This window comes from Bicyclus anynana, chromosome 19 (assembly GCF_947172395.1).
Source record: "Bicyclus anynana chromosome 19, ilBicAnyn1.1, whole genome shotgun sequence".
Lineage (NCBI taxonomy): Eukaryota > Metazoa > Arthropoda > Insecta > Lepidoptera > Nymphalidae > Bicyclus > Bicyclus anynana.
The window spans coordinates 4,292,201-4,318,239 of NC_069101.1; the positions used below are offsets into that span (position 1 = coordinate 4,292,201).

Here is a 26,039-nt window from a genome sequence, read left to right on the forward strand (position 1 = left end):
AGGAGGATGAAATCCACACCACTTTCGGTTTCTGCACGACATCGTGACGGAACGCTAAATCGCTTGGCGGTACGTCTTTATCGGTAGGGTGGTAACTAGCCACGGCCGAAGCCTCCCACCAGCTTATTTTTTACGTTGGATAGGTAATGTGGGAATTCTTATTGCGTAAAATCTATGATGCTACTAAGATAAATTTCGTCAAAGCATATAATATTTGTGGTTACTATATCCACTGTCTTTGTGTCACCTATTAGAGGTAAGTATACCAACCACCTCGAAATCCTAAAGAAGACCGTGGACTATCCTAACTCATAAACATATAACATCAGTGGTGTTTGGAGGCTATTGGAACAGTTTCCACCTTCACACATGAAGTAAAACTATAAGAAATTGTAATATTGTTATCAATTGTAAATTATAATACTGTGTGAAAAGAGCAACTGTTGAGTTTCTTGCCGGTTCTTTTCAGAAGAACCTGTCTTCTGAACGGGTGGTAGAATCTTTAGAAATAGTCAACTGACCTTTTCTTGTAAACTGAGCCTACTTGAAATAATTTAATTTTGAATCAAGACCGGGAGCCGCAGCAGAAAAAGCTGAAACCGGTAAGTGGCTCAAGTATGCCTCTCTGGCAGAGAGAGACATATTTGTACCATTTGCCGTGGAGACCCTTGGCCATGGAGTCGCAGTGCCAAAAAAATTTACCGTATCATTTCACCGCGGCTTGTCGCCTCGACTGGTGACAGAAGGGCTGGCTCATTTTTTAGCTTAAGTTCCTTATTGTATTCTTTCTCAATAAAAAAAAAAAAAATTTGAATTTAGATTTTTTTGAATTCATCTAGTCCAGTGTCTAGACCATTCTGCTTGATAACTTTTCGTCAAATAAAAATCGAAGCTACTAGGTACATCAAAATAACTTTGTCAGAGACAATAGACCTTGTATCCCAACTCATAGTACAGATTACCTACTACGGTATAAGTCTGTGCCAGTCCACCAAACATATTGATGCGATACTGATCGGGTTGTGTCACGACAACTTATAGAACAGAATTGTACGAGTATTAGAAATTGAATATCAATATTACAACCAAATGCACACTTTCATTGAAGCTACAAATGGGTTCTGGTATGGATGATATAAATCTATACTAATATTATAAAGCTGAAGAGTTTGTTTGTTTGATTGAACGCGCTAATCTCAGGAACTACTGGTCCTATTTGAAAAATTATTTCAGTTTTAGATAGCCCATTTATCGAGGAAGACTATAGGCTATATTTTATCCCCATATTCCTACGGGAACGGGATCCACGAGGGTGAAACCGCGCGGCGTCTACTAGTACAGAAATATTTACAAAAATATTTGTTGTTTGATTATAAGTGCGGCTATGAAAGAAGAAGAAAAAAAGATTTTTATTTGGTAAAACACAAAAAAGGAAGTCATGAAACATAAATACAAATAGAAAAATATTAATATTACTTTCAAATTTTGTGAGTGCCCCAGCTATCCGAACTAGTTAGAAACTATATCTCAGAAAGCTGGAACTGCCCCACTATATATATATTCCAATCCTATAAATATTATCATAAAATTATGCCCTTGTACGTTGGTGTTTGTGTGTGTGTATGTGATTATGTGTGTGTGTGTGTGCATTTGCGGGTGTGTGTATGTGATTGATGATTTTACATTTACATAACTATACACTACAATGATGATGATGTTGATGATGATGAGATTTTTTTTCTAGAGATAGCAGTTTTAGAAGTACAGCCACGTACAGCTTAAAGAGTTTGCTGTGATAAATGTTGTTTAAGGAAGCCCTGCCAGCAAAAACGCAAGATTTTTGTACTAAATAGTAAAAGATAATTTTGATAAACGTAGTAATTAGTCTTAAGATAGTTTTAGTTACTTAATTAATGTTTTAGCCTTAGTAGCATTACGAGAGCTTCATAGCCACTTTATATTAGTAAAAAAGTTAGTTTTAGACAATAGATTTTTGTTTGTGATATTAAGTAATTATAGTGGCACAAACTTTACTGACCAATAGTGGACCTAACGACGAGGCGGTCGGCATTTTGCAAAACAGTGTCTACTAAAACATAGAGGAATTAGATAGGAAGGTGCATCCCTTAACCAACAAAATTGTCTGTCATTTTATGAGTGGAACAAGGTAAACTAACGCATCGAAAATATTTAACATCGATGATTATTTTCTTCATATATACACTTTTCTCATATTTTTTTTAATGTTAGCTAAAAATATTTAGCAAATATTCCTTATTTTAAAATCCTCATGTTCTTTGTTCAGTTGCCATTGCATTTGCCATACCATTCAAAAGATCTCAGACAAAATATAACATCTCCAAAGTCCATTTGTGTATTAAAATGTATTGTTGCGATTTGCCTCATTCAAAGGACTGCTACTAATATTCGAAATGCTTATACTGTGTAAAAGCTTCATATCTAGGGCATATAAATTATTGGTATTCAGTAAGTAGGTCTGCAGGTATTACCAGCTTATAAAGGTTGTTGACGTCGTCTTGAAATCGATTACAGTGGAGGTGTTTACTTGCTTTTCAAACAATTAAATTTTACCACTTTATTCACCAACATTGTCACACTAAACTTTATTTATGTCTCTACAAGCAGTATAGCTTAAAGCAAATAATACAGATTCAATGACCTTTAGAACTCTAAAGGTCAAAGATCTTGAATTATTGTAGGGTAGTATTTAAATTCGGACGGAATTCATCTATGGCACCAGACAAAGTAATCCAAAAAACACAAATACACCATTTTTTGTTTAAAGGAGATGGTCCAAAATTGTATTGTATGCCCATGATCACTCATTGTACCCTAGCGTAAATAAAAGAAGATTTTTTTTTAACTAGTTTTGATTATATAAATCTACGAATTTACTTTAATTCATTCGAAATAATATTTATTATCACCCAAGAAATGCAACATTAAGGGTAATAATGGCGGATAGATGACGTTTTCAATGCAGTAATCGATTTGACGTTTGCTGTCAATGTCATAGTTGCTCTATGGGCGCCATCTTGATATAACTCAAAATCTTACAAGAATGAACCTGAAATGGACCATCTCCTTTATGTGTGTGATTTTTTAGTGTCAGAATATATTACATATATTGATAAAATATGTCTAAAACCAAAGTATAATAGTAGATTTATAAAATAAGTATATAATAGCCTTGGTAAGCCAATCTAGGGCAAACGTAGAAGATGAATGAAATATATACTGGCAAAGACGTACCGTCAAGCGATTTAGCGTTCTGGTACGATATCGTGAAGAAACCAAAGGGGGAATGGATGGATTTTTTATCCTACTCCAATCATATATCCAGATATATCCAGTTAGCTCGCTTCCATCTTAGATTGCATCATCACTTGCCATCAGGTAAGATTGTAGTCAACTTGTAAAAAAAAAAATATAGGCAAAAGGTAGAAAAAATTGGTAATGTCGAAAATTATTTCTTATAATATATTTGGCATATCTTTCGTGACTCACATGTAACGATGTATTCAGTATAATAAAGTAACATTTTCTTTCTCTAAGTCATCATCTAAAATTGCTTTTGATGTGATGTAGCGAATGTCCAAATTATGGCACATAAACTACCGTAGCAACTCGTATTCATCATTTTCATAACGAGTTACTTGTTTGGTTCAAAATAATTATAACGAAGAAGCAAGTACATTATGTAAAAAAACATGTAAATAAAATATATAACAAGTAGGGCGTATACGACGCCAATATAATGTACGAAAGTACTTTTGCTGATCGCAAGATAAGAAAAATCTGTACTGCCTTAGTTAAATATCACAAGAATGAAAAATATAAAAGCAAGTCTTAACGCGTGCCACAAAATAGAGCGAGGCACATTTTGAGTTCATTATTTTCCGGAACGATACTCGAGACAGAGGAAATAGATCATTTCACTCTTCCCCAGTTGAGACTTAGAGAAAATCTTTTGTACGAAGTTCTATAACAATACAAATCCCCAGAGACGGCCCAAAGTTGCAAGGATTTTTCGTCGACGGTCGTTGAGATTCCAAAAATAAACTTATTTTGAGAATCTCAACGATTATAGGATGGACTGAAAAAAGGGTTAAATCCCATTGAGTTGTAATCGTATCCAATCGTTGCATAATGTTTAGGGTTGGAAGAGAAAGTCGAATTTTGGTCATGTTTTTCATAATAATTCGCCGTCATCAACCCATATTCGGCTCACTGCTGATCTCGAGTCTCCTCTCAGAATGAGAGGGGTTAGGCCAATAGTCCACCACGCTGGCCCAATGCGGATTGGCAGACTTCACACACGCAGAGAATTAAGATAATTCTCTGGTATGCAGGTTTCCTCACGATGTTTTCCTTCACCGAATGAGACACGTGATATTTAATTTCTTAAAATGCACACAACTGAAAAGTTGGAGGTGCATGCCCACACCCTCCGGAACCAGAGGCAGAGGTCATATCCACTGGGCTATCACAGCTCATAATGATTGGATGGGCTGAAATTGCTTGATTACTTATGTCTATAATTATTAGTTCCTTAAAATTTAATTTTGGTCAAGATTTGTCACTGATTATATGAAGAAGCTTCGCCGGTTTCACCACCTACTGTCGGTTAGCTAATTCATCCGTTTTGTCTTTGTCATTTGACATCAAGTAGGAAAGTGACAAAACTTTGAATTGTCCGTCACAATCAGAAGTTGAAGAAACCAAATCTGACTTTTCCACTTCATTGTTAATTTATGATAACTGCTGGAAGCTGCGTTCATAATACTTCGTCAATGTAATATGTACCTAGTTATCCTTTATGATACATATGCATATCAAAAACGATCCATTTTTTTATTTGTCAGTGTTTCTGTTGTAAAAACATTTTCTGTTGCATCTCCATCGCACGTCCGTCGCCCTGTGGGCTGTTTTCTATCATGTTTATTGTCAACTGCGGCTGTCTTTTGTTTTGTTTGTTCTGAGCCTCCAGAATGATGTGGCTCGGCTTTATTTATCTTTGAGAGTGCCGGCGGATACGGAGGAAGTTGCTATTTTAAGATGACTTTTTCATATTTACTGTGCTTTTATATTATGTAGCTTTATATTTTTATGAAAACATTATTCCAAAAGTTTCTATACAATATTTTCATGTTTTCGTTGATTTAAGGTTTAAAGTTTTTAAGAAGACCTTATAGTCTACAATTACCAAGTTTATGCAAAAATAATTATCTCTTTGAACTTACATAAGCTAACTTTAATTTTTAACTGACTTTATTTTTATTTCGATTCCACTGCCATATTTTATGTATCCATTTGAAATTACCAAGTTTTAAACAATTTTTTTCGTGTAACTTTGTTTGTCTAGTGCACAATTTCAAAATATGTCTAAATATATGTCTGGAATAACATTATATCTTTCATATGTAATATGTATATGAGCGAGAACAATGTAAAGATTTTCATCTCACTATTTCTTCTGAAAACATCCCCAGGAGAAATCCTAAAAATATTGGATAGCTTTCAAAGTTATACGTGACTGGATACACTAACATTGCGAAAAATTCGATACCTTTTTACAGTATTTCACCAATATTTTTTCCTTTCGCCACAGAAAACATATGCTTTCACCTCAAGTTATAATCTCCAAATCTAAAGTATTTAATCGGATATCGCGGGCATTTTCGACATTCGTTCCGCGATTTAGTCTACATTTTGATAGAAACTTGGCCAAGGTCAACCTTTTTCGAACACGATATTTAATGATTACTATTTTTCGGATCACGTTTTCAGTTAAATAAGTCAAATTCCATTACTGACCTATAATACTAGCGGACGCCCGCGACTTCGTACGCGTGGAATTTAGTTTTTCGCAAATCCCTCGGGAACCATGGATTTTTGTGTTGTTGTTAGCATGTGTTAATCCATGCTATAATATATCTCAATACCAAATTTCAGCTAATTCGGTTTTGTAGTCGAGGCGTGAAAGAGTAACAAACATTCAATCATCAAAAATATCTTCAGTTTTCGCAAATCTCGGATTTCGGAAACCACGGATTTTCTCGGGATCAAAAGTAGCCTATGTGTTTATCCAGAGTAAAATCTATTTCCATTCCAAATTTCATCCAAATCGCTTTGGTAGTAGCGGCGTTAAAGAGTAACAATCATCCAAACAAACATACATCCTAACATCCATACAAACTTTCGCGTTTATAATAATAGTAGGATTTTCATAAAGATAGCTTTGTTTCAATTACAGGCATCGAATAAGTGTGTATTTTCCTGTTGCTTAAGTTATGACTTTATTCCTTGAAAATAGTAGGTACTTTTTTTTGTCTAGGTCAAAGGTCCTTTTTTGTTCCTCTGATACCAAGTTTGTAAATTTGAGTTTGAATAAATATGGCGTAAAGGCATAATAAACAAACAAATTAATAAACATAGAAACTCACGCTGGCATTCGTTTAGGACTCCGTAAAGATTTTAGAATCGGATTTTGTTCCCTAAAATTTCAAAGGATTACTGGATGCGTATACGTAATGTGAATGTGTCCTACTCGTATATATAATTCTGACGCGACGCGTTCTTGTGAGGGTCTCCGGAGGCCATTAGGAAACGTTTAGATAGTTTAGGATAACGTGCAAGATTTAGGAGCCAAGAGGGCATTTCTAGATCATTATTGTACCGCGTTTATTATCTTGCTTCTTCCATTATACATACTTGAAGATGTTTTTGTCTATCTCCGTGGTTATAAAATTCAACATTGGTAAATATCATCATCATCATCATATCAGCCGATGGACGTCCACTGCAGGACAAATGCCTTTTGTAGGGACTCTTGGTAAATATAATAATATTTATATGATAATGAACAATTTAAGACTCATCATCATCTCCTTACCCTTATCCCACTTAAGTGGGGTCGGAAAAATATGTCAATATTTTCCATTCGTCTCTATTACTCGTCAACTCATCATCCACTTTTACACACATGTCCTCTTTCACACAATCCAACCATCTCTTCTTTGGCCTTCCTCTCCTCTTATGTCCTTCCACTTGCACATTCAACATTTTTCTTTTGACTTTCCTCCCTACGCATTACATAATGAACAATTGAAGACTATTTAAAAAAAAATCACAACTAGCCTATAGTACAAACAAAAAGTTTTATTATCTGCGGACTCGTGTATGTAAAAGTTTGTGAGCAAACCTAGTAACCCATGGAAGTTTAGCTAGCGAGCCGGACACTGTGACGTCACCGCATCCGGCCGCACCGCACCGCGGCAAATGGCCACTCCATTACCAGCTGTCCGATATAAGGTAACTATTTTATGTAATATTGCGCCCAATATGCGGTGTTTTCCAGATTTTTCTTTATGGAATACTAGCGGACGCGGTTCGTCCGCGTGGAATTTTTGTTTTTCACAAATCTCTCGGAAACCATGGATTTTTCCGGGATAAAAAGTAGCCTACATGTTGCTCAATAACTTCTACTATCTTCCAATAAAAGTCCCGTTAAATCCGCCCAGGCTTCCAAAGTCCGGTCTAACAGAAAGACCAAATAAATAATAAATAATAAAAAAAGCATGATTATTATTTCGTCGTCGTTATCAACCCATATTCGGCTCACTGCTGAGCTCGAGTCTACTCTCAGAATGAAAGGGGTTAGGCTAATAGTCCACCACGCTGGCCCAATGCAGATTAGCAGACTTCACAAACGCAGAGAAATACGAAAAATCTGGTATGCAGGTTTCCTCTCAATGTTTTCCTTCACCATTTTGAGACACGTGATATTTAATTTCTTAACACAACTGAAGTTAGAGGTGCATGCGCCGGACCGGACTCGAACCCACACCCTCCGGAATTGGAGGCAGAGGTCATTTCCACTGGGCTATCGCGCCTCTATTATTATTTAGTGTCGTGTAAATTGCACATACATTCACATCAAATACATACACTTTAATTTTATATAAATGTATTGTATATGTACTTTAATTATTGTGTAGGTAATGGCTATAAAAAAAGCTTTGTCAAGATCCAACGATTTTATCTTTGTCAAGATTAGACCAGTTGGCTATTTACTGATTTGGTCTTTATCAACATATTATCAACATATTAAAATGAACATCAAATCAATTGACAAAATGTTATCTACCTACTGTATGTTATCCACCAGTAAGCACCGGATGACATTCGTTACATACAATCTCAATTTCATAATGTAAACTACCATGCGACAAATATAGTGAACTATAGCTTGGCAACTTCGTTCGTAACACCCCCGATGGTCAGCACGGGCCGGGGGGCGTGAAGCGATAAACGAAAAACTCACGACTAATGCACCTTACTTCCCCGAGCGCACGATTTCACACCCACACAGTGTCATCAACGAACTTGCCAGACTATAGTCTGCAGCAAATAATAACGTCTTCAAAAAGCCAAATATTGTCCTGTCTGTTGTCTTGTCCGTTGCATCGTTATCTTCGTCACTTCTTGCTTCGTTGATGGCGCTACCAGCCTCCAAATTAGTTTCTTACCAAGGCACACAAGGTATGAAACTAATTGAGAGGACAGTAGTATTCTTCTTTGACGGCCTCCGTGGAGCAGTGGTGTGCGCGGTGGATTTACAAAACGGAGGTCCTGGGTTCGATCCCCAGGTGGGCAGATTGAGATTTTCTTAATTGGTCCAGGTCTGGCTGGTGCGATTCCGCGCCGGGACGCCGTCGCGAGCAGATCAGAGCGCTGTCGCTTTCCGCTCTCATTTTTGTGCTTTTTAAAAGTTGTTTTTTTAAAAATTGCCGGGAAAACCATAAAAACAACCCTTTTCTATTTCCCATACAAACGTTTAAGAGGGGTAGGTAAGGTAGAGGTAGGTTAGGGTTAGTGTAGGGGAAGGGTAGGGGTAGGGTAGGAGTAGGGTATGGGTAGGTTTGACTCGCTAGTGACATATTATATATAGTATAAAATATAGAGAACATTTTAATCACAGAGAGACATTTCAATTTTATATACAACGTGTCCCAAAATTCAACGATAAGCGGGCGCCAAAAGATTGACCTGCTCATGAGCACTTAAGGAAAAATAATAAAAAAAATATACCTAAATTTTTTTTTTAGTTACAAAATAAATTTTAAAATTCTTTGAAAATTTACACCTTGTATGATATTTTGAACTACCGCAGCTACAATTTCTTAAATATGCTTAAGATTTTTTTTGTATCGGAACCTAAGTAGTACTACTATTCACCACAACTCTTAAAAACACCACAATGCCCGCAGTTTTTACACAAAAAAAAATCAAAATATTTTTTTTCCCTCAAATTTTTAAAGATTTTTACTTTCAGTCTACTTTGACTCATGGTCTTGCAAAAAAAAGTATGAACACCGCTATGGCAAGTTATTTTCAAAGTTGACGCAACTAATCAAGATTTCAAAATAGTATAATACCCTAGGATAACTAGTCACAAAAAAAAATATGCGTACCATTTGTAAACAAGAACCAAATTTCTTAATTGTTCTTGTTGTTAGTAATAAATTTTACTATGTTCCAAAAATGTGTTTGTTATTTTAATTACACAACATTAAAGTAAATGTTCGAATTGTTTTCCACCGGCATTAATACAGGCACGACATCGCCTTAAAAACGACCGTTTTATTTTTCGCGCATATCTTCTAGCATTGATATGTGCCGCAGCCTGAGTGATTTTTTGCCGAAGCTCGTCCAATGTCGTAATCGGTTTTGCGTAGATCCTGTCTTTGAGACAACCCCAATAAAAGAAATCCAGGGGGTTTAGGTCGGGTGATCGGGGTGGCCATAGGATAGGACCAAGTCGCCCGATCCAACGCCCCGGATACTCGTGGTCTAGGTATTGTCTCACAGGACGAGCGTAGTGAGCTGGGCAACCATCATTTTGATACCACATATTTTGAAGGTCGCTTAGGGGGACGTCTTCTAGTAATTCTTGCAAATCATTTTGTAAAAAGTTCAAATAACTGTCCCCATCTAAGTTTCCTTGTAATTCAAAAGGCCCAATCACTTTTCCATTTAAAATGCCCGTCCATAAGTTGACCTTAAATTGATATTGGGATTTGTCTTCTCTCATCAGGTGCGGATTCTCATTGCTCCAGCTGTGTAGGTTGTGAAGATTTAAATAGCCATCTTTCTTGCAGGTTGTTTCATCCGACCATAGTACTTTATCCAAGAACTGAGGATCTTCCCGATGCTTTTGAAGCATCACTCGGCAAAATGCGATCCGCAGTGGATAGTCCCGTGATAGTAACGTTTGTACACGTCTGTAATGATATGGGTGTAGCCGATGACGTTTTAGTATTCGATGTGCTGAACTTTTTGGGATTCCCGTAGCTGCTTCTATGGCACGCACTGAGGTAGTTGAATCAATGTTTATTTCATTGAGAACTTCTTCATCGCATTCCGATCTAGGTCTTCCAGCGTTTCTTCTAGCTGACGGCAAACGACCCTCCGAAAACGCTTGATGCACATTCATAAATACCCGATAATCTGGATATCTTTGAGCGTTTGGGTACCTTTCTCGATACAATCTGCTAGCAGCGTTAGCATTGCACCGACATTCTCCATAAATGAGATGCATGTTAGCGTATTCCATCGGCGTGTATGGTTGCGGCATGATAACGCTAAACAGTCCAAAATACACCAAAAGTCCAATTCACAAAACACAGGCACAGTCCAAAATAATGCCAGGTCAGTTCAGTTTGCAGATCACTTAAGTCCAGTCCAAAATGCAAAGCCAAAAGTCGTTAGTACGAGAGCCACGTCAATTGAATACGGAAAGTTGCGCAGTAAACAAAGGAGCAGAGCGTACTGACTTGCTGGGAACAGGATTTTCTTTACCTGCATCATTGTCATTCAACAAAGAACATCTGTCTATCCCTCTCTAACGTATACTTATCGCTATCTTTCTCTCTCTCTCTCTCTCTTATTTTTAAATGTTATCGTTCGTTCCATTAAAATTCTAGGAAATTGCAACGTATGACTCACATCATTTTGTGCATAAAGTAAAAGTGATTTCTAGGAGCAAAAACATTTTAGAAATTTAGTTCTTGTTTACAAATGGTACGCATATTTTTTTTTGCGACTAGTTATCCTAGGGTATTATACTATTTTGAAATCTTGATTAGTTGCGTCAACTTTGAAAATAACTTGCCATAGCGGTGTTCATACTTTTTTTTGCAAGACCATGAGTCAAAGTAGACTGAAAGTAAAAATCTTTAAAAATTTGAGGGAAAAAAAATATTTTGATATTTTTTTGTGTAAAAACTGCGGGCATTGTGGTGTTTTTAAGAGTTGTGGTGAATAGTAGTACTACTTAGGTTCCGATACAAAAAAAATCTTAAGCATATTTAAGAAATTGTAGCTGCGGTAGTTCAAAATATCATACAAGGTGTAAATTTTCAAAGAATTTTAAAATTTATTTTGTAACTAAAAAAAAAATTTAGGTATATTTTTTTTATTATTTTTCCTTAAGTGCTCATGAGCAGGTCAATCTTTTGGCGCCCGCTTATCGTTGAATTTTGGGACACGTTGTATATGTATTGACATATTTTTGCGACCCCACTTATGCGGGATGAGGGAAAGGAGATGATGATGATATATGTATTGATGTGAGGTTTCTTTTAATCTGTGTGCAAAGGTTACATGTGTGAAGGTCAACAAATACGTTGTACATGCATGTCTGAACTTAACCTATAATCTCACAGAAATGTTAACGAATGGCCGTACTTAATCCCCTTCACGTAACACCAGCCGAGTATCGACGGGCGCCAGTTACATGAAATCCAATCCACACTGACGCAAATAAACAAAAAGAGCTATTGAGACATATTCTCACCTGCCACCTCAGACCAAATATTGTATTGGACCTGCCTCGTTAGACGTTACTTTTCTGTCAAAGTATATGATCAACGATCTAATGCGATTGTAAAAACTGTATCTATGTAATCGATGTTTCATAGCTGTAATCGTGTTCGTCGGTTAAAAAGCCGTAAAAGTACCTTTTTGTGTAATTGAATGGTGTAAAAAACGGGCATAAACTTCTAGTTTAGTATAAGATATATACCAAATCTAAGCTCGTTTTGTTCAGAAAATGACAGACAATTTTGTTCGTGACTATGAGTGCGATACAGGTCCTTCTATAATTGGTCTGATATAAAATTACTCTAATTTAAGTAAAAAAATAAAATATTATGACATAGATTGTTAAGTTATTCATATACATAACGAACGAAAATTAGTAAAAGTACCTACTAGTACCAAAATAGCAGTGAAACGGTAGGCTAACAATAGGAGTTATTAAAAAAAACATACATACAGCCTCCTCCTTTTTGGAAGTCGGTTAAAAATACTAGTGCATTTTATAAAACGAGCGAAGTACAATAAAATACCTAAGAGATTATTTAACAAAAATAGTGAATTATGAATATTATTTAAGCGGGTACATACCACGATAAAACGACGAGATTTTTAATAATGTCGATATTTCGACCCAGTTGCATGGATCGTGGTCACGACGGGACTGGTTTTATCGTAATATATACCCGTTTAAATAATATTCATAATAAACAACCACGAAATAAGTTTAAAATCAATATGTACCAAAAACAAAAAGTAGTAGATTATGAAACAATTGCCTAATAGGGGTTTTTTAAAACCCAAGTGCGTTTTATAAAACGAACGAAGTGAACGAAAGACACGATGCTCGTTTCATACTCTACTTTGTCTAATCTCATATAATATTATTTTATAACATTTTATCAAAAAACTTAAACGTAATTTCCATATAACACAAATAAAGATAGCGATTCCCGGCGCGCTAGAATTCTAAATTCAAAAATTGTAGACCCGCGATAATAATAATAATCTGTGAAACAAGTTTACGTGTCTAAAATTTTTGAATTTAGAATTTTGTCGCTACGGGGTTTAATTATTAACTTATTCATGTATCTAATTTCATTTTAAAACTAAATTTAATAATAAGGTTACAGTAACTAAATAATAGCTAATAATTATGGTATCAGTAGTCGGGTTCGTTAATGCTTGATAGCCCAGTGGATATGACCTCCGCCTCCGATTCCGGAGGGTGTGGGTTTTAATCCAGTCCGGGGCATGCACCTCCAACTTTTCAGTTGTGTGCATTTTAAGAAATTAAATATCACGTGTCTAAAACGGTGAAGGAAAACATCGTGAGGAAATGCATACCAGAGAATTTTGTTAATTCTCTGGGTGTGTGAAGTCTGCCAATCCGCATTGGGACTAATTCGCATTCTGAGAGGAGACTCGAGCTCAGCAGTGAGCCGAATATGGGTAATAACGAGTCAGGTTCGATGGATTCAAACTACAGAAACCCAAAAGTTAAAAAACCAATTTTAATTAGGTCAAAATTTAATAAATTATCCAGAAGTATACAAAACAAACAGGTATTAAATATAAGCTCTTTTGATTGACAAAGGGCAAAGAAGTAGAAGGCCCTTTAATTGGATGTTACCGCGAATTTTGCCATGTGCCCTTTATAAAGGGCAATTGTATCGCCTTGACAGTTTGCCAAAGACCTTATGATAAAGGGTTATTTTTAATATAACGATGCGGATTTGTTATTAGGGAACGAGAATATGTGTTAGCTAGACTTACCATTTATTACGTAGGCTGAAAACTTTCAGCCTAACTAAAATTTTGACATTTTTATTTAGTAATTTAACTTGTGATAGCCCAGCGGATATGACTATGATTCGAATCCGGCGGGGCATGCACCTCCAACTTTTCAGTTATGTGTATTTTAAAAATATAAACTGTGAAGGGAAAACATCGTGAGGAAACCGGCATACCTGAGAATTTTCTTGATTCTTTGCGTGTGTGAAGTCTGCCAATCCGCATTAGCCAGCGTGGTGGACTATTTGGCCTAAATCTCTCTCATGAGTGGAGACTTGAGCTCAGCAGTGGGCCGAATGTGGGTTGATAATACTGATGATCTAACTTATGCCTCGCACTTGACTCAACATTACCGATGATACTTATGGTCCGAGCATGGGATGAGAAGTTTGTCATCCTGTTACCGATGATAAGTACTTAGATCATGGTTCTAATATGGTGGGATGAGAAGTTTGTCATCCCATGTTCCTACAATCGGTAAGTACGGTAATTTTGGAGTTTATACCGCGATGGCTTTGGGAGGTAACAGGTTTCAAGATCTTCAGATTGTCCAGGCATATAACGCATTTTTTTAATATATTTGATCACCTCCAACTTTTCAGTTTGTATTTTAAGAAATTAAATATCACACTTTTTAAGCGGTGAAACGTACATGCAGTCATGCATACCGGAGTTCTTTTATATTCATCATGTATGTGAGGTCGGCCAATTTTCATTGAGCCCGCGTGGTGGACTATTCCCATTTCCCCTATTTTATTAGCCTTACTAATAAAAAGCTCATTCTGATCAAGAGTCGTCCTCAACAGTGAGCCGTTAATAATGAAAAACGAAAAAAAAAAACCTTGGACTTTGTGAGCTGACAGATTTTTAGCCTTCTAAACATGTGGTAGTTCTGACTATAGCAGGCTCTTAGTTTATTATTTTAGCATTTTACCATAAGGTGGCACTTTAAATTTTGACCTTTATGCTTTAACAAAGCTGAAAACCTAAAGAAGAGCTCGCTCGGGAAAGTAATATCTAAGGCTGCGCCGTGCTCATTTCTGCTTAGCATAATTGCTTTCCGGTTGACAGGTGATCAGGTGAAATTGCAGTCACATGAGGCTCAGGTTTTAAAAGAAGATTTTCCAAAAGCTTTTTTAGTAGACATCCATAGATCCGCATCAAACGGATTTTTAATTATACGGTAGATAAAATCCGTTAAATGCGATTCATCCATGCGGATCTGTGGACTCCTGCCATTAATATATAATGAGTAATGTGAATTGCCAGAAATCCTCACGTGAAGTAAAGCATTTTTTAAATTGATAAATATTCCAGTATCCTTCCAAATAGGAAAGACTATGTTATGAGTGGGTACGACAATATTTGAACGGGCGGTGGTCGAATCCGAGACCTCTCAGTGTTGAGTCTTTTTACCGCGGATCTATTGAGGGCAGTGCATCGTAGGACGTGTTGTTTGAATGCTCTTTTGGTAGTACCAATTAACATCAGGTAGGTAATTACTTAATTACTTGTTCCATCTAGTAGATTTTATTATAAAAAAAGTTTGCAGTTGGAAGTTGATGCCTCGGATAGCATGTTTACCGACGATTCTGGTAATCTCAATGATAACATCAACCCGGGTATAGGAACAGCTGTATCATGTAGCAGTAATGTATAATTGTGATCATCTAACATATTTATTTACATTTCAATGATTGTAACAAGATCCCCAAGACTGTGATGGACCTGCCAATAGCTTTAAGCAATGTGTTAAAAAACATTTACTTAGTCGAGGTTACTACGCCATTGATGAGTTCCTTAATGATAAAGATGCTTGGAGACCGTTGGATCAGCTTCCACCTTCACACAGGAAGTAAAACTATACGAAATTGTAATGTTGTCATCATAATATTGTATATATATTTTTTTAAGAGCAACTGTTGAGTTTCTGGCCGGTTCCTTCTCAGCATCAGAACCTGCCTTCCAAGTTACAGAATCTTTAAAATAGTCAACTGACATGTTAAAAGTGCTTGTAAACTGAGCCTACTTGAAATAAATGAATTTTGAATTTGAATGAAATTCGTTAGTATAACAGCTTCTTTATTCCGTAACATAATGTTCTAGTAATGATTTCTCTAATAACGTACGGCGAGCGACCATTTAAATCTAATTAATTAGGTAAGTACCTAATTGGAAACATTAAACAATTCAAGCAGGTAAATAAATTACCGTATTTTGTTATTTTCCAGTCAACCTCGTGGCCATTACGTATAATAAGGTTGCACATGCAAGCACGATGCTACCCTGAAAAATACATAATGAACCAGCATTTTTCTGAATGGTCCCTTGCACCGGACACGCGAAGTAATTTACCACATGAAAGCACATATGCATTTGACATTTCACAAGGATAACCTTCGACCTTAGTCTCTAAAATAATATTTAATAATAAAAACCCACAGAATAAAGAATGTCCAGAATGAGTCTTTACAAGCAGCGTGGTGAAGCCGGTGAAACCCATAAACACCACAAATGTTACGCGTCTCCTTGACATCTGCACAAACTTTTTTCATAAATTGTATTTTAAAATTTAGTATTTCAATAATTATCAATAAACAAATAAAATACTCCATCTTATTTTTTTAGTTTTTTTGAACAGTTTTTAAAATATTTAAAAACTTATGACGCCATTTTTCTTGAATAATGTGGAAAATTACTGACGCGACGCTTCGTGTCGTACTGACTCGAGAATGTATTCGTTTTTGAATTTAGTATTTGGAGCAGGTACGACACCGTCGTGTTCCGTGCGCTCTTTCTGCGTATTATTCTTTAATCTGTGTAAAACCCCGGCCAAAACCTTATTCGCTCCACGGAAGAACAGTGATGTACCTCGATTATCTAATCTGTGAAGATGCACATTATCATAAACAAACATTTCTCTTTTACTTTATAACTCACCTCACAAAAACAACCAGCACTGGAGTCAATCACACTACAAAGGAAGACACTACGGGCCGCGTAATCGCGAGTCCATTCACATACGTTATGCGACTAAATTGACATATTGCGGTAACACACACAACAGATAAACATGTTGGGGGGCATCTTTTTATTGATGATTCTGCTCCCGGCACAAGCAAGGCTGCCAAGCGGCGCGGGCAGTTGCCAGGCGAGCGCGGTAGCCCGCGCGCCGCCTTACTTTGGACTGGTATACGCGCCCGCAGTATTACCAACTCTCAAAAACATTTATCCCTAAAGTTTGTGTCAACCCCTAAAATCGCCTTAATAGTTAATAGAGATGATGACAGTTTTTTAAATTGTATATAAATTAAGAGTATACTAATAGTAAAGCAATTTTGTAAAAGGAACATGGTATCTGCGATCATTACTTTCGGAGCTACAGGGATTTAAAGAGTCAGATTTGCGGCGCTGCCGCGGATTCCTGAAAAACGCCCCATACAAAATGGCACGAACTAATGACATAAGCAATGTAATGATCGTTAGATTTGTATGTGCGTTCAAACAAAATGTCCGGCAGTGGACGTCCATCTGCTGATATGATGATGATGATGAAAAGTATTTATTTAATACATAAAATATTACGTCTTCATCTGAAGATTCAGATTTTTTGAAATCATACATGTTGACATTGAATAAATTTAACATTTTTTTTATTGGATAAAAATTGCCGCCAGTCGCCACAGAGTGGTTGTAGAATTACGTATTATGTTGTTATAAGTGGCTAGGTCAAGAAAGAAATATTAATATTATCAATTCATAAAATCCCTGAAAATACTCGTAAAAATTTCAGGGCCTTAAAAAAATCCCATCGAAATTATTTACCCCCTAAATCTGGGGGGAAAACCTATAAGTTGGGAACCCTGCCGCCCGAAGTGCCCGAACGTTTTTCGCGCAGGCGTAGTATGCAAGGATCGGCCGAAATTCACCCGGCGTCTCCCTTAGAAGAACATCCTAACTGCCGCGCGTAATTCTCCCGAAAATATGACCAATCATAAATCAAACAGAGATGTTTTTCTCACAAGTTTGGCACGCCTTGTGGCACGTTTTCTTGTTGAGAATGCGCGTGCCGCACTGCACACGTTGGTAATTAAATATGTGTTTGACAATACAGAGGCTGTGCCGTGGAGCTGATGACGTCAATGTGCTATACAGCGGGATGAACGCGCTATTAGACAATTTTTTTGAAGCTGCAACGGGCGCTCTGCATCTATGGTTGCGCGAAATGAGGTTAGGTGAAAAGCCTTGACTCTTTAGAAAATTACCATTTGCCCCAGACTTTGTTGCTTGAAATGAATATTTATTCATTCCCTTCTTTTGAAAACAAAGTTAAGTAGTCTATTTTTAAGGCTGGTGGTTTTAAATGATACAATACTAAACAATTTTTGTTTATACTAATATTATAAAGCTAAAGAGTTTGTTTGATAGAACGCGCTAATCTCAGGAACACCTGGTCCGATTTGTAAAATTATTTCAGTGTTTGATAGCCCATTTATCGAGGAAAGCTGTACGCTACTTTTTATCCCCATATTCCTACGGGAACGGGAACCACGTGGGTGAAAACTACTAGCGCACACACGGCGTCTACTAGTTTGCTATATATTTTTTAATATGACCAATATTCCCTTTCCGAAAATGAGTGCATCCACTCCTTTTAATGTTGAGCTATAAAGGCTTTTAAAGTTTAGCTATGCTATTTCTTTCCACTAAGTTCAACGGTTAATAGTACTACAACGACATTGAATTATTAAGTAAGTTGTGGAAGGTTATTTCGAGCTACGATTAGCATAGGCCCGAGATATTTTGAGCTCATCTATTTTGCGCGGGATGTTGACCCGCGAGTTCAAGAGCTTTGGCCGTATGCAAACAATGGAGATTGAAATATCTCTGCTGTTTCAAGCTATCGATAAGAAGATAAGCCCTCACTCGCACGGGAGTTTTCTTAACGGACGTTAAAAAAGCGTTCAAATACAACAAATGCAATGCAAACAATACATTTATGTTATATATCGGTCTCACTTCCAATAGATTATAACATACCGAAAAATAACACGTTAAATTGTAATCGGTTTTTTTGAGTTCAGAATATGACGGCAGATTATAATATCACGAGTGAGATTATAAACTAACATATTTTACAATTTAACGGTAACATATACATGTATGTTCACACGACAGCGTTTATAAAACAGAACGATTTTTTTTTGAGCACTGTTGCATTTTTTAATTTTGGATGTTGAAATAGACCTTCATTTAACTTCATACTATAATTGAACGCTTTTTTAACGGCCGTTAAAAAACTCTCGTGCAAATGAGTGCTGAGTGATATCTAAGTTTGGCATCTCATTGGCATTCTCGAGAGAGAGGTTCCGGGTTCAATTTAAAGCACAGGTCAGTTTAGAGTTTTATAAAATTTAAATTGGCTCAGGTCTGCCCCTGCATGTTGCGGTAGTTTATGAAATGTTCCCGTGGCTCAGTCATCAGGCGACGAGTCGGAGCCGTGGGGTTTTAGTCGGTTGAAGTCTAACATAACCTTATTGCCTCCCCGTGGCGAGAAGGTATCCATGAGGATTTCCCCGTAAAAAAAAAAAAAGGTCTGCCCCTGCATTATTTAAAGTTACAGCGATTTGACATCGCTCATTTCCATGGCAAATTCGTTCGTTCGTTTTGTTTACTACATGTCACTAAACAGAGTCGACACTCAATATTAAAATTTCGTTAGCAATATTTATGTACGCAAACCTCTGAAACGGCTCGACTTATTTATTATTTTTTTCTTTGTTTCTTTGGTAGGTATCAGAAAAGATCTTTATATTTTTTCAAAATATTGACTAATAGGCTTATCTTTATTATAAGTTGTAATTGTTATTTGATATTTTAAATATAATTAATATAGAATTTCAAATTGGTAGCCCAGTATCCTAGGGTGGGCACTGGACTATTCTAGGGTGGGCTCAGACCACCCAGCCCACCCGCTATACATATACGCCTATGCACGGGGTCCTTACCTACAGGATCTGACACCGCCCCAGTGCAAAAATCGTAGGCCTCTCGAATTGACACCTCGGATAACCATTAGGCCACAAGGCCTCAAAATGGTATGGAAGAACAAGACCGGGGGAGAAAGTTTCCTGGCAACGTATCCGGGCAAGAATGCGAATGCCTGGAGGCTCGTACCCACGCCCGGTTTAAAAGGGGAGGAGGAGACCCACACATCATAAATAATGATTCAGAATTGCAAAATCACAAGTAAATAAATTTGCTTCTCATTTTAGCGTAGCTATATTATTTTTAATCTGTGGCAGCAACATGAACACTTTTATAATGTTCTATGGTCGCCACAGATTAAACAATAATAGGCACGGAACACGACGGTGTCGTAGCGAATACGTACATTCTCGGGTCAGTACGATACGAAGCATCTCATCGCATCGCTAGAACCCAGAGCCGTAAAGCTCATTATTTAAAAAAAAGAAGCGTCGCATCAGTAATTTTCAATATTATTCAAGAAAAATGGCGTCTTATGTTTTCAAATATTTTAAAAACTGTTCACAAAAAGTAAATAAATAAGATATTTATATTTATAGAGTATTTTTTATTGGTTATTATTGATTATTATATTAATTTACGTAACTGTTGTTAGTGTTAAATTTCGAAATACAAATTATGAAATAAGTTTGTACCTTTATGTAGATGTCAAGGAGACGTTTGTTTTTTTATGAGTTTCACCGGCTTCACTTGCTGCTTGTAAAGACTAATTCTGGAACATTTATTCTGTGGTGGTTGTATAATCAGCGGGGTAGGTAATTGCTTAACTTATAAATATAAAACAATAGGTATTAGGTAGGTACCTAATGCCTTCTGTTTTGACACTGCGCGCGTTTGTCTCTGGTAGAATACTCCATTTTAATTAATTTAGGGGTGAAAATGCTCTAGAAGTCTAGAATATAATAGTCAAGGGCAAAATAATTATTACCTATAATTATTTTCGACAGTCAGCGCTAAGACTTATTATTATACAGTAGAACCCTTTTAATACGATTTCGCAGGGACCCAACTAAAAACGCGTCTTAAACGGGAAAGCGTATTATACGGGATATGGGAGGGAGATATTGAAAAATGTATTATCTATTGTACACATAGGTACATAGTTATAAAAATTAGTGTATTTGGTGTAAAAACTACCTAATCATGCTACTTAAAGTAAACACTTATTATGGTATGACAAAAAGATTTTGATGCATTAGCAATTAAGAAATTTTCAATTAAATTTTACTTTTGAAGTGCGTCTTCAAAATTTTCAGTTTAGAATCGCATTATGTCAAGGGACGTTTGCTGTCAGGGTCTTTCAGTTCTTTAGGATATCATGTATTAGTCTTGTCCTGCAACCTTGTTTAAGGACCTTTATGATGTCCTGATCTGTTGTAATTTATTTGTCACATTTGAAAATACACGCGTGTGACATGTAGGCGTATTAAACGGGATGAATCGTATTAAGCGTTAGGAAATGTATGAAAACATGTCTCATTGTAGGCACTGCCGTAAAATGACGTATTAAGCGAGAAATCGTTTTAAGCGTGATCGTCTTAAGCGGGTTCTACTGTATTATGGTGATGACTACATGAACAAAGTCATAAATTCACAGAAATTACGCAATACTAATACGAATTGCTATGTCTATTTAGTTATCCATAATTTTACATTCTAATATCAACCTTCGATAGCTCAGTTGGTAGAGCGGTGGACTGTAGAGGATTAAATAACGCTGTCATCCATAGGTCGCTGGTTCAAATCCGGCTCGAAGGAGTAACTTTTTTTTTATTTTATTTTTTTGTTATATTAAAAAAAATGTACTGGTAAATCTAGTCAAAGTCGCCGTCTAGTGCATTTGTTTTTACTAAAAATGGCTATTAATTTATTATTGCGAAAATAATGAACGTTAACTTGAACACCCGAGAAGCGTTGGAATATTACGAACAGAATTATTATACCTAGGTATTTTTTGGCTAAGGATCCTTTCCGGGCTTATGTCGAAAATTTACTAGAGTTCAACTCGGAAATTAATACCTAGGAGTTGCCTAGGTATTAAAAAAGTTGACTTCAAAATGTTTCTAACTTTTTTATTAAGCTGTACAGCCATAAATCATAATTTATAATCAACATGTAATTGATTTGTTTCGTTTCGAATGTTTTATATTATAATGAACGTAAAGAAATTATTTAACTTAAAAAAAAGTATAAATATTTTCAAAAATAAAAAACAAAAAATGCCGCTGCGGACAGGATTCGAACCTGTGCGGGTAGAACCCAATGGATTTCAAGTCCATCTCCTTAACCACTCGGACACCGCAGCTTGTAGATAAGCTAGCTAAATTACGCAATAGTAATCGTAACTGTATTTTGATACTAGCGAACGCCCGTGATTTCGTCCACCCTTGGACCTCCTTATACCGGCCCTGTCGCAAAATCCGTAGATATCTACTAACTATAAACTCACAATAAAATTCAATCTTTCTACGTCAAGCGATAGGTATTCAAGTTTTTGTTAAATGTGACTTTTTGTCAATAGAAATAGGTAGGTAGGTATTTAGATTTCTGACAGGTGTGCCGCTGTGCAAAGATTTAATTTTTTTATAGATAATACTTACCTAAAAACGCATTATTCAGAGATTTCTTCTCATTACAGATGGGTGCTGAACCGACTACTCACCAAATACCAATGTTCATAGTAGAATGAAGGAATCGTTGACAAACACACAGCACAAAATAATAGTTTTCATGTATAAAAAGGTTAGTTTTCTCTCAATGTAAACACCTTTGGAATTAAAGTAAACGCCATCTAATGTGTTTAATGTATAAAATTGTTTTAGCTTCTTGCCGATAGATGGCACTTTTGAACTAGTTACCTTTTCTATTCATCGCTAGATGGCAGTACGAGTGTTTAAATATCGAATGAAAAATAAAAATGAAGCGATAAAACGTGTTGTATTATTTATATTTATTTATATTATGTATTTGACATTATATTCATATTTTATTAGGAGATGTGGGACCTATATACCAACAAAAGAACTTTAAATATTTACTACATGTGGCGTTCGCCGACCTTGGTGGTTGTTTCGGCTACCTGGAGTAACTCCAGCGGGGACCAGCACCAGCCACAACGTAAGGATGCCACTGTTCTGCGTCTTACTTTTCTGCTGTAGAAAGAAGGAACTAGAAGGTGAAGTTCTGAAGCACACTCACCAAAGTATATCCGGTAAAAAACCGACAGACCTACTAATAAGTTAGTACGTTATAAAAAGTTTAGACCGTAATAGCTTTAGAAGGTATCAGGTGTCTACCGTGCTGTGATCATACCGCAGACATTAAGTTCATTAACAAAATTTAGTAATTTCAGACAACATTTTGTCTAGGAACCTGTTTACTGAAACATCGGAGAATAAAAACGATCTTTTAAATTTTTTTATATAAATAGTTATGTAGGATGCTGTTAAATATAATAATGATGTACCTATGTAATAAATATTGTAGGATGATGTGAGCCGTGCTATCCCAGTGGACATAACCTCTGCCTCCGATTCCGGAGGGTGTGGGTTCAAATCCGGTCGAGGGCATACGCCTCCAACTTTTCAGTTGTGTGTATTATTAAGGAAGGAAAGGAAGGAAAAACCTGCATACCAGAAAATTTTCTTAATTCTCTGCGTGTCTGCCAATTGCATTGGGCCAGCGTGGTGGACTATTGACCTAGCCCCTCTCATACTGAGAGCAGACTCGAGCTCAGCAGTAGAGCCGAATAAGGGTTGATAATGATGGGTTGATGATGAAGTTAAATAAACGAAGTTATAGGGGGTCGAAAATGGCTTTAATTGCTTTGAAAAAAGTATGTTATGGCCGTACAGCTTTTTTACACGACTTGGCGGAAGCACTGCCGTGCCCCCAGATGTTTTGCTAATAAACGTATTCTAAACAAACACAATACAATTCAGTTCTTCAGTCTATTAACAATTGGTGTAGCCGCCGTGAAGGCCTTTACACTTCCTAGCTGACCGAGATTGCTACATTTAATAGTTACTGAATAACAAAAAAACTTCAATCAATTACCTTTTTATTAGATACTTAGATTTATGTATAACCACGTACAACGAAGTTAAAAATTAACAGCAGTGCCTATAAGTAGGTAGGTACGTATAGGTTTGCCTTTTCAACTGGCCCTTGAAACTTTAAAGAATAGACTTTTACAAAAAGTTCCTCCTCCCATACCATGGTAGGTATATGGTCCATTCCATATACCATAATATACCTATCTACCGGTATATGTATTTTAGAAAGTTAAATAAATCCTCAGTGTCACCAAATGAAATTTCAATCAATAGTGCTCCTATTGATTGAAATTTCTTTCCTTCCTTCCTGCTTAGTGAGAATATTTCCCATAACTCTAGGGTAATATTTTTTAAGGAAAATTAATAAAAAATGTCTAAGGAACATTATTGTGTTCTAAAATGAATATTTTCGGCGTAATAAATATTTCTTTTGTAAATAGATCTTGAAAATTGTGTCCCCTAAATATCGCATCCATTTAATATGATCTAACCAAACTTTTCATTGATAAATATGAAGTAGCTTACTAGTGAAGTGCGGAGTGCCAGTTTCTGTATCTCGTCGATTCTGTATTACCACTACGAATACGTATTTTAAAATGCAAAGATAAATAAAATCATATTATTTCAGGCCACAGACCCATATACAAAATATACAATATACATTGAGTACCTAATGTACTACCAAAAAGCAAACCAAAATTAAACCAAGAGTCCGAATTAAAATAAGAATTAAAAAATCAGAAACACACAGAAACAAATATTAAAAAATATTCAAAAATTAAAAATAAGAATACAAAATTATATAAATTATAAAAAGATAAAGGCATATGTTACATGGATACTCGGAATTATATGTATTACTTTGTATGGAAAGGTAAAAATTTTTTTTTAATTAAAAAAATTAGCTATGCAGTTCGGCTTAACTTGTCAAAACCTTGAAGTTATGGGAAATACTCTCGAGCACTCTGTATAATGATTAAAGATAATAACATTTCGAATACAAAACCTCCTTTTATAAAGTCGGTTAAGAATACTCTCCCTCTTTTACGGCAACAAAATAGCCTTCGATACGCATTTACAGAAGTAATAAACACAGAACATAAACTGTAAACTCTAATACGGTTCACTTACGGAGACGTTGATGCGTGCAACGGACAGGACATAAAAACAAAAGTGTACAAGGGATAAGTCGTAAAAGTTGCATTAGAAAGCCCTTACTAAACGTAAGCAATAGGTGATAGGGACAGTCGATAGAAAAAGTATTAACATTATTTGGCATTATTAAGAAATTGAGTCTTTTGCCTCACTTGATCTGAATGATTTATCCAAGTTTTGTTATAGGTACTTGAAGTCCAGCTCGATGACCTTTTCGTCGGAACTCAAAGTGCGTGCGTTGTATGTTGCCAGGTCTAGTCGTCGGGGTTGGCAGCGGAATCTCTGCCGGAGATTCTTAACATCCTTGCCCCTCCGTTACCGTAACCGCAGAGCCAGGAATAGCGGGGCTGCCAGAGACTAGGGGCTGTGTTATATTCGTTCGGTCCATACAAAGTTTTGCCCGATACTGACCACGCTGGGCATGCGGTTTGGTCAGCGCAGTGCTAGATTACTCGCGCCGATGTCGCTGCTGCCCGACACCGGCCTGAGGCATTTCATAATTTAGCCTGTGGGAATGGATATACCGCCATTCGTCGGTCGCCAGAGCCTCGTCGGTCCATCTGCAGGGTGCACCACGAGCAGGTGAGGTTGGCAGTTGGGCAGACTGACTGGTACTAGCCTCCCCCTTACACTCCACACTTGAAGTATATTTTTACCTGTTCACGGCATGCAATCCGTTCCCAATGAACGGATTGCATTGCAAGCTTTTGAATGATAAGTATTTGAACAAATAAACAGATATAAAAAATATTAAGAATGGTATCTGAATTTAAAATGCCACTTTGTTTATTATATCAATACGAGTAATGTCAAATTAATGTACGTACTATTTCCTTACCATAAGCAGTAAAGTAAGCACTTATATCCGTCAAGATACCATGTTACGACATTTCGTATCCCGAGGTCCTAAAAAGCTTCGTATTGCATTTTTGGACATACTTATTCAACTATTTTATTCACTCAATCCGTTCTGCCTCAATACTGAGGTAATATTACTTACGCCCTGCAATAAGATTGCCAGAAATCATGATGGTTTTGCAAACAGGGTAAGCCCCCCAGATTCTTATTATAGTCCTTAGTAATACC

The 26,039-nt window shown here is 36.4% G+C and overlaps 2 protein-coding genes and 2 non-coding genes across 5 annotated transcripts in view; 2 read left to right on the top strand and 2 right to left on the bottom strand.

Moving 5' to 3' along the window:
* LOC112051897 (chromatin assembly factor 1 subunit A-A) overlaps positions 1–16,875 on the bottom strand; it is a 112,519-nt gene extending 95,644 nt beyond the window's left edge. Inside the window, exon 1 of the mRNA XM_052887540.1 lies at positions 16,636–16,875. The gene's annotated coding sequence lies outside the window, so the exon portion shown is untranslated. The remainder of the gene's footprint in view (positions 1–16,635) is intronic.
* The window catches only part of LOC112051898 (pancreatic lipase-related protein 2), a 105,376-nt gene extending 82,728 nt beyond the window's left edge, over positions 1–22,648 (top strand). The window contains exon 8 of one of the 2 annotated variants that reach the window (XM_052887543.1): positions 22,382–22,648. In XM_052887543.1, coding sequence (XP_052743503.1) covers positions 22,382–22,392 — 11 coding nt within the window. In that variant the 3' untranslated portion in view covers positions 22,393–22,648. The remainder of the gene's footprint in view (positions 1–22,381) is intronic. The other variant, XM_052887542.1, reaches the window with a different exon arrangement.
* Trnay-gua (transfer RNA tyrosine (anticodon GUA)) lies at positions 21,410–21,501 on the top strand. Its single transcript is given in 2 exon segments — positions 21,410–21,446; positions 21,466–21,501. It is a non-coding gene; the product is annotated as a tRNA-Tyr (tRNA).
* Positions 21,967–22,048, bottom strand: Trnas-uga (transfer RNA serine (anticodon UGA)). The gene has a single exon. It is a non-coding gene; the product is annotated as a tRNA-Ser (tRNA).
* Positions 22,649–26,039: the final 3,391 nt, after the last annotated feature.